General features: G+C 48.1%; 1 protein-coding gene across 1 annotated transcript; it reads right to left on the bottom strand.

Annotated features, from left to right (window-relative positions):
- Nucleotides 1–311: 311 nt before the first annotated feature.
- Nucleotides 312–8,367, bottom strand: CALM1 (calmodulin 1). The gene is made up of 6 exons (XM_045451857.1): nucleotides 8,159–8,367; nucleotides 5,339–5,369; nucleotides 4,277–4,420; nucleotides 2,006–2,112; nucleotides 1,442–1,577; nucleotides 312–1,263 (listed from the first exon to the last, which is right to left on the bottom strand). The coding sequence occupies exons 1-6, from the start codon at nucleotides 8,159–8,161 to the stop codon at nucleotides 1,235–1,237; spliced, it is 450 nt and encodes a 149-aa protein (XP_045307813.1). The 5' UTR covers nucleotides 8,162–8,367; the 3' UTR covers nucleotides 312–1,234.
- Between the last annotated feature and the right edge of the window lie 1,434 nt (nucleotides 8,368–9,801).

Below are 9,801 nucleotides of genomic sequence, written 5' to 3'. Positions count from 1 at the left end.
GTACATGCTTGAGAAAAAGTGGGTTTTTTTCCTTCCTTAAGAGCTCCGCTGCCTGAATAATCATGAAGCTCCCGGCCTTCACTCCCCACCTCCCCCCAGTGAAAATACAAGTAGACCTATGTGCCTATGGACAGGACGAAGCAATTGCTATCTGCCCGGCTTTAGGCAAGGTCTCACGCTCAGAGGTCGGTGCTGGGATGTCGGGAGGGCGAGAAGCCCGATTCTGGGCTGTGGGCGTTAAATGGTTAAACCTCTCCTCCAACTGCCTTGTCCCCATTTAGATCTCAGCTTTACAAAGCATTTAACACCACTTTAAGTTAATGGTCTTTTTATTGGAAAAAAAAAAAAAAAAAAAAAAGACTAGCATTTACAACTTGGAATGGACGTTAAATTGTAATTTCTTGAACAGCAATGTTGATGGTTGTGCTGAAGAGTCCACAGCCACAGCCTACCTCTGCTGGCTCCAAGTCAGGTTCAGGAGGTTTTAAAAACAGAGAGTCCAAAGATGCTCCCTTGGTAAAGGTTTCTTTTTAAAAATTTGTGTGAATGGTGACAGCCCGACACCCATCTCGCTCTCTGGTACAATGCGGACAACGCTAAACCAACACGCACAGGATGCCGGCAGGATGTGTCACTGTCACCACGGGTGGGGGCGCACGAAGTACAGGGGGCCGTCCTGCTCTGTGGGGCCGCGTCTAGACGGTCTATCTATCCTTCACCCATTTTTCTGCACAGCATCCTGAGGTAAACCAATTTTAAAGGTTTGTTTTCAGTAAACCCGCTATGACAATTTATACTAACAAATTGAACTAGAACCCATTTGAAACAGGTTTTTTTAAATTTGTTTTTTCATTTTTCGTTTTTAATACAAAGGCCTGACTGTGCTCAATCGTCAAGCTGCATGCATGAAAAACTGGCCAGCCCAAACAGTGTAGTAATCATTAGCAAATGGAACTGCAAGGAGTCCACTAAGTGCTTCCTTATCGTTAAGGTAGTACAAGTATTTATATCGTAAAACTGATGTGTAGCGCTTCATCTTTAGGGGACAGGACCACCAACCAATACATGCAGATTTTGTGTGTGTGGACAGAAGGTACTTTTGACATTCAGTTTTGCTATATAGAAACAGAATGAGTAAATGAACTTTTTTTTTTTTTTTTTTTTTGCAAGAGGTAAGTAAAAGATTCAATTTGATTCTTCTAGAGGGGGGAAAAAAGGAGTTGAAAGTAGGTCTTCACTTTGCAGTCATCATCTGTACGAATTCTGAAAAGACAAATAATCATAGCTTTTGGTTATCTTCAAAAGTAGCTTTCATGAACACGTCAGCTCTCTTCTGCATTAAAAACCAAAAAAACCCCTGTCTAGTGAAGCAGTTAGCTTGTTGACAGACTCCAAAGGGAAGTCTATTCAAAACTAAGCTAAGGAAATTGTAGTGTTTTACCTTCATAGTTGACTTGCCCGTCTCCATCGATATCTGCTTCTCTGATCATTTCATCTACTTCTTCATCTGTTAGTTTTTCTCCTAAGTTTGTCATGACGTGACGTAGTTCTGCCGCACTGATGTAACCGTTGCCATCCTGTGAACGTGGAGCCTTGTTACTGACGGCGGCAGCTGAGCAGGTCTGTGACTTCATCATCCCCTCTCCCAGTACTGCCACTTCTGCATACAGCCTGCACATCTCCGGTCCGGCCCCCTCTCCCCGCTTACCGACTACGTGCATACACTCAGCGAACCCAGAGAACGCAGGGGCTTTGCAAAAGCTAACAAACTGAAAGTAACAACCAAGAACTTGGCTCAGAACTCGCCACTACTTACTATGCTTACTCTCACCCAATAAGATGGCTGCAGAAGTCAGGATATTTGAAAGTGAGATAACAGGGCCCCGGCAATTAGCTTTAAGTGTGCTAACTAGAGAACAGATTGTCAGAGCATTTAGAAACGATAGGGGGAAAAAAAAAAAAAAGCCATATGTAAGTACCGTCTGCAACACAGATGCAGGATTACCTTGTCAAAGACTCGGAATGCCTCGCGAATTTCTTCTTCACTGTCTGTATCTTTCATTTTTCTAGCCATCATAGTCAAAAATTCTGGGAAGTCAATGGTGCCATTACCTTAAATTAAAAAACAAAAGCTCACATAAAAGAAATGCTCCAGTAATGCTACCTGGCAGTGATAATCTTAAAAGCACTTTACGGAATGGCTGAAGCCTCAGTGGCACAAACTGGTAAATTATTTTATTAGGTAAAACCATTTGTAAGTCTAAACTGTTTAAACACTTTGCAGGGTAATTTCACATGATTCATGGTAATTCAAACTAGCAATTGGTGCCCAGGATATCATTTAACGATGCAAAGGAAAGTGCACACGTGGCCTCTTGACCACTAATGGGGGGGTGTACAGTTCTAGAGAAAGAGCACAGCTCCCTTCCATTCCCGAGTGAGGCTTTGGAGAGCGCCTTCCCCCTGAGTGAGGGTGACCACTCCGACCTAACTCTGCCTTGGCCAGTGATGCTGGGAAAGGCTCAGAACTGGCCTGCCAATACAACCAAACGTTCTCACAGAAGAAAAGAATTACGGGAGGGGAAAAACTGACTTTGTTATGCCACAGACCATAAACCGTCACAAAGTCTTCTCCAGAAGGTGTTTCTCAACCACATTATAAGTCAACTAATCTTTTTCTCTCCAATTCCATATCTTTGTTTGTTTCCCATTAAGGGCAAGGCTCGGAAGTGTTTTCATAGCTCAGAACCGTAAACATTTAGGAAACAGTGTCAGAAGAATCTGTTCTACAGCCAGTATTCCCAACATCTTCCCCCCTAAAACGAAGAGTTACGTGAACCACCTCCAGAGACAAGCCACCAGATTAACAGGGTAACTTGCATTAAATGGAAACAAAACTAGAGGAAAAAAGCCTTAGGTTAAGTACTCATTTTCACAAGCAAGTACCTTTAAATCAAAATAGTAATTCTAAGACCCCTTTAAGTCATTTTGGCCTCCAAAATTTTAAAGCATTAATGACATTCATGCAAGACAAAAATTATTTGAAGTGCCATCTCCTAGCCATGCAGAGAAGACATCCTCAGGCATTACACTTATTCATCGCAAAGCGTTAGATTCTGTAGCCCCAGACAACTTCTCTCTCCTTATTCCATACAATCTAAGGGCCCAAGACCCTTTGCCAGTTGCGAGTCCCTAAGCAGTTTCCCAGGCTTTACATGAAACGGGAGGCAGCCACTCCATGCTCCCAGATGGCCTTAGCAATAAAACCAGGAGAATTATGAGCTATCTCCTTTCCAAAACAACACTAATATGGATGAAAACTCTTTCTGAAGAAGCCCAAATGGGCTGAAACCACTTGTTAAAGAGCTCGCCCCAAGCCCCTGCTTCTAAATGTGATCGGACAAGTTTAACTCTACTTTACCACCTTAGGATACCACATTTGTTTAAATGGCTACTACACCAAGCCAATCATCTAGAAAAGAGTCTAGATCCAAACTGTTTATTCTTGGCTCATCTTTTGAAAAATTACTGATGTTCTACAATGTTATACAGCACATGTATATATGGTTTCCACAAACACATGGTGTCTTTTTTTTTTTTTTCAAGAGGGGAATGCTCAGAAATTGTTTACTGATGGAAGTGAGCAAGATAAGGTCTACTCTCCACTTTTCTAGAGTCCAGAGAAATGGATGACCAATTGGTGACCGACTGTTACAGGGGTTACTGCTTGTTCCTTCTTGCTCTGCGCCTTATTTATCTTCTTCTTCTAGTAGATTCTATAAATCTACTCCATACAGTCACCAAGCACCCCATCTCTCCAAGCTTCACGTGATCTTCAAAATTCTCTGGCACAAACACATCCACAGCTCACGCCTGTACTCAATTCTAAGAGTGCTCTTTTCCCACCTTCACTTCCCACTCCTCGAGAGACAGACAGTAAGCTCTTTTAAAAGGTCTATGGGTATTTTTTTTTTTTTTTTTTTTTTTTTACTTCCCCCACAGGACTCAGTGCAGACTCATGGGCCAGTTGATAAAAGATTGAGCTGTAGGTCACGGCAAGTAGAAAAGAACAAATCAGCGATCTGATCCAGGAAATGTTCTAGACAGTGAGCACAGCCAAAGGCAGGCCCATAATCTTCTATTTTCCTTGTCAACGGCTGTAAGGCAACCACTGCGGTGCATGTGCTTTGCTCTGGGGACCTGAAAGACAATCTTGTGACATGTCTGAACTTGCATTACACAACGCTGGCACTCATTCACAGGTCTAAGCCCTCACCGTCAGCATCCACCTCGTTGATCATATCCTGCAATTCGGCTTCTGTTGGGTTCTGACCCAGTGACCTCATGACGGTTCCAAGTTCCTTTGTTGTGATGGTACCATCGCCATCTTTGTCAAATAGGGAGAAAGCTTCCTTGAACTCTGAAAACAAAAGCGTACCCTTTAGAATGAACGTCTTTATCCAACCCAGGCACAGCACACACTTTCCTTGGGCTTGCCAAAGCAAACCGTCCAAGTTTGGGAATTATCAGAAACTGCCTGGTCTTTATCTGCTAAAATAAAGACCACAACAGTCCTATTGGACTGGCCTCCATTCAGCAGTCCATAAAGCAAAACCATAGTATTCTCACGTTTTTCAAGAAAACTAAGCTTAAACACACTTAAGTTAGTCCTCAATCCAATCTGACAAGTGAAGATTGGTCAGCAAGTTCCCTTCAGGCCCCTTCCTGTTAAATTTCTACAGCCATAAGAACTCCTGGTTTCATAACAACATGAAGCGGTTCCTAGAAACGTACAGTCCCAGGTAACCAGGCTGTTCTCTCTACATGGCACTTAACATCTCAAAGGTGTATTCCTGGTTTCCTGAACAGAATCATCCTCAAAAAAAAGTCCTCCAAGGAACACTAAAAGCTAGAATCTAAACTAACTCCCTTTCCAATGATTATAGTAGTCCTAACACTCATTTTCCCATTTATTTTCAAACAGCAAGCCCAAGCCTTTGCGGTGAATTACTAAAAGCCCCGTGGCATAAGGATTCTAAACTCCATTTGCGAGGAGCAGGCTCAGCGCCATCTCATTACGTGCGGAGCCCTGAACACCAGGACGTTCAGTCAAACACTCCAGGGCGGAACAAGTATTCCCACCTCCACTTCCTTCCACGTTGCCTCTGAAACACTGGCAAGGAATTCACTCCTGACCTAAATATCTCTGCATATTGTTTCCATTTAAATCAATTCTTAGAAAACTGCTCAGATTATTGGGGGGGAAGGGTCAGAGAAGCCACCCACACAATCGTGCCTAGTTCTGGTCTACTGGAACCCCCTGAAGTCAGCAACTTACCAGCAATCTGCTCTTCGGTCAGCTGATCAGCCTAGATAAAGAAAGAAGAGGTTATAACTCAATGCACAAGAGTTGACTAAGGGCAACATAGTTTTCCCAATTATACTTTTAATATTGACCTTTAAAAAAAAAAAAAAAAAAAAAGACAACCATCCCCAAACGGTAGCACTGCCCTTAATGAAACCCATTTTAAAAACAAACGGTGACAAAGAAGTGACACCACTGTACTTCAGGTTTTCTTGGCTGGGCCTAAGGCGATGTGCTGAGGTCTCCCTAAGGAAGGGTCAGTTCATAATTTGAAAAATGGCACCTCTAGCGGCAAAAGGCCACACCGCATAGGATGCAGCCACAAGCTCTGAGAAAGAAGAGCGCCACCTACTGCGCCAGGGACACCGCAGTCCCCCCTTCCATCCAAGGATCCTAGTCTGAGGCTGCTGTCACCACAGCCAGGATCGCGTCCAGGGGCAGGCTTTTAGCGCACCTTGCGCATTGCTGCGGGAGCTCCAAAATCTCCGAATAGGCGTTACGTAATGGCATTGGAGTGGATTAAGAGGCTTTTAGATCTATTTTATGAGACACAATGAAGTGGAAAAAAATAAATTTACGGCAATGGGTTACCCCACCTAACTTGATTTCTGTGTAATAAATGCTTTCTGTTTAAATTAGGCAGTTATGTCATAAAAGCCTACCATTTATTATGGCTGATGCCCTCAAATTATCTTTGACGAAGAAGCCAGGAAAAAATGGAACCATCCTACAACTGAGCTGTTACAAAACTGCAAACATTAAGTACACATAAAGTACACAACAATTGTAAGACTACACCTTCTCTTTTCTGGAAAAGAAGTAGCTATTAACTTTGCCAGAGAATATTTACTCTACCAATCTACCAAGAGCTGCTCATAATAAACACACTTTACTTGAGGTGGTAATGGCCATGAAGGTAATTCTCACTTGTATTGTCTGATCTCTGCAACACGGAACCTGTGCCTCCAGCCAGAGGAATTTGAGAATGCAAGGAGAGCTAATATGTATTTTTATTTTAATGAAGGACACCACCTAGTGAAGCCAGTTACAAAGTAAGTTCTAACAGAAAGCTAACCAAGTCATGTTTACTCGAACTCTTAAATGAAAACTTTCCCAATAAGAACGTTCCAATTTATTTATTTGGGGGGAGGGGGGGACTTATTTTTTCAAATTAGAATTGGGTCTTCCTTCCTTTCTACCCCAGTCACCGGAAGATGGTTTTCTTTACATCGAAAAGGAGGAGACCCGATGATTTATGTAACGTCAGGACATCTGTCTTTGTACAACAGGAAGCGGTGCCACACCTCGCAAGAGAAGCTGTCACCTTATTGGGGGAGCACAGTCCCACCTCACCGCAAAACTCTCTTGGAGAGGTTTTTGAGACCATCATCAGCCTTATTCGACAAAGAAATACCCGCCCCCAAATCGCTTTGGCCTAGGGGCAAAGATGCCCTGAAACTCCCCACCCCGCCAAGCCAGAAAACGCTGTGAGTGATGTCAGCCCTGCCCGCCCAAGGGAGGAAGGGGGCTGTAGAAAACACACCCGGCGAGGCGCACAGGCGCATCTGGCAATCTAGAGGCCGCAGAGAAAGCGGAAACGTGGAGGGCATCTCCCTGCGGACTGCAAAGTGGCTAGGGGCCAGGCAGGGGTGCGTGCCCCGCGAGCAGGCGGGGTGCGGAGGAGCGAGGGGGCCCCAGGGCGGGGACACCGCCCCTCCCAGACCAGGGCCACCCCCACTCCCACCCCCGCTACGGGACCGCGCGGCGAGAGGGGGCCAAGCCCGCCCCGCGCCTCCCACCCGCTTCTGCTCCCCCAGGCGGCGAGCCCGCCGCGCCGCCGCCTCCTCCTGAAGCAGAAACTTTGCGTCTCTAATGGAAACCGAGCCGCGCGCCAGCTCCCTCCTCCCCCGCCCCCCCCCCCCCGCCCCAATTAGCGCAAGCCGAGCGCCTCCCGCGGGAAGGGACCTCCCGATGTACTGAGGCTCACGCACGCCTTCACTACCGCACTGGGTGGGGGGGCTGCAGGGGTGCGAAACAGGGAGACACGAGCCCGGCCACACCGCAGGGCCCCGCCCGAGCGCAGGGCGGCCGGCCCGCCGCTTCCGCCCTCTCCGCCCCCCACCCCTCGCCTTCCTGCCCCCACCCCACCCTTCCCCGGCTCCTTCCTTCCCAGCCCACGCCCGCGCCGCGCCCCCCGGGAGGGAGGAGGGAAAGCGGCTGGGCCAGAACGCGCAGCAGGGTCGCGGGGTGGGGGAGGAGGTAGACGCGGACGGCGCCCCCCACGCCCCGGCCCGAGCAATGTGCGCCACCGGCTAGCGTGGGCCCATTCATTCTCTGCAGCCCTCCCGACCCGCCGCATCCGTGCCCCGGGCTGAAGGCGGAGGGGGGTGGGGGTATCGAGTGCCCGGCCCCGCCCGGCTCCCCCGCCCCCCCACCCGGGCCCCGGCCCAGGCGCAGGGCTGCGGGAAGCCCGGGTGCGGCGCGCTGGATGCAGTGGTGCGGGGCTGGGGGAGGAGGTGGATGCGGAAGGCCCCGGTGCTGCTGCGGCCGGAGCCCCTGCCCGCGCACAGCCCACAGCCAAGTCCAGCTCCAAGAGGGACCAAAATTTAAGAAGAAACCCTGGCCGAGAAAAGCGACATGCAAATCCGAAATGCGTCCTTCTTAACCGCAGTTGCTGCGTAACACCCGGAAAAAAGGACCTCCCCGCCACCAAAAGGGGGGGCTGAACTAAAAATTTGGGAAGAAATCATGGGCAGAGAGCTGCTATGCCGCCGTTTACCACTCCCGACCTACCATGGTGCGAGCGAAGGGAGGAAGAGCAGAGGGAGCGAGGGTGGCTGCACCAGCGCAGAGGCTGTGACGGCGGGGGTGCCTCCGCTGCTGCTGCTGCTGCTGCTAAGGCGCGGTGTGCGCTCAGCGCTGTGCCGCTGCCGCCGCCCGACTGCGAGTAACGGCGCCGCGCCCGCGAGGCTCTCAGCACCACTGCCGAAGTGCGAGCCTGCTCCCCGTGGTATATATATGGAGATCCGTATCCCTCCGCCACGACCGCGGTTGCCTCGCGCCGAGCGGCCCTGCGAGAGGCCGGGCCTTGCCCGCTTGGCCCCGCCCCTACCGCGCCCCGCCTCTCGCTGCACCCGCGCGCCGGCCGCCGGCCGAGGCTGGGGCCCGGGACTCGTAGGGTTTGGAGAGGGGCGCGGGGTCGCGGGGCAGGGGCAGAGGCCGGTGAGGGGTGGTATCTCCAGAGACTCACATCTGGGGACGCTCAAGGGCGGAGTGTTTACGTAGCCCCTACTTGGGACAGCCCAGGACTTGAGAAGCTGTCTGCCTCTCGCCCCAGCCCCACCTCCACCTCCACCTGTGGGACACCCCTCCCCCCGCCTCTCATCTTTTATAGCTTGTCGGGAGCAACCAGGTCACCCTGGCCTTGCGCCCCTGGGTCCCCAGCTGGTCACCCTCCGTTCGGGGAGCTTCAGGAGGTCCTGGGGCAAGGGGCGGCCGGCCGTGGGGAGCTGGGGACAGAGGAATTGACTGCACACCTCAGCTGCCTTGGGGAGGGTCTGGAAGGGTCATGGCAGTTTTCCCCGCGCAAGAAATTGGTCAGATGTTTTTTTTTTTTTCTTTTAAAAAAAGTGAAGCAGTTTCTGAAACAAATGATGTATGCTTAGTTGCTAAATCTGTGTCATGCTCATATGCTTAGCCAGTCTTCTTTTAATGTTTTCACGTTTCCACTGAATATTTTTTGTATGCCTGAATAATATCTCTCCCTTTACTGTTTTTTTTTCCTATGGAAAATATTGTTCATCCTGGCTCCAGTCTTACTGAAATTAATGTACCTGTGAATCTTCCATAGACCTTAAAACCCGTGCTTTGATACATTTTTTTAATTTTCCTGGTCCTGAGAAGGCTCAGACCTTTATTCATAAATCCATAAAAGCAAAGAAGGGGAGAAAATAGGCACTTAGAATCTCCTAGGTTAGAGCTGGAACAAACAGCAAATTGACTCTACAGTGCAGTTGGATAATATTTTAATGTGCAATCTTGATTATGTTCCTTTCTTAAAAATATTTTATCTTTAAATTTACTAATGTTTTCAATTTTTCTGTAAACTAGAAAAAGGACAATTTCAGTTAATTAATTTGAAATCAGCACTTGTAAAAATCTTGACAAAATGCTGCAGTTAGTTTTCTTGCCAAGGCAGAAGACAAAATTTGATCTTTTGTTTACAGGGCCTGGGCAACAGTTCCAATTTATCATTTGCTTACTTAATCAGAGAATACAAAGTGTGTAATTGACAAACTCTGCTAGAAAGGGCTTCCCATGGTTATGTTTGTTTCTGGCTCTGACAAAATTTGCAGAAAGATATTTTTTAAAAATGAAAAATGTTCAGGCACATTGCAGATGCCACAAGACTTCTGGGATAACCTCTTGTGAACTGT

Source organism: Leopardus geoffroyi, chromosome B3, assembly GCF_018350155.1.
Source record: "Leopardus geoffroyi isolate Oge1 chromosome B3, O.geoffroyi_Oge1_pat1.0, whole genome shotgun sequence".
In the NCBI taxonomy this organism is placed as follows: domain Eukaryota; kingdom Metazoa; phylum Chordata; class Mammalia; order Carnivora; family Felidae; genus Leopardus; species Leopardus geoffroyi.
The sequence above is the reverse complement of the archived record's forward strand: the minus strand, read 5'-3'. Positions and strand labels throughout refer to the sequence as shown.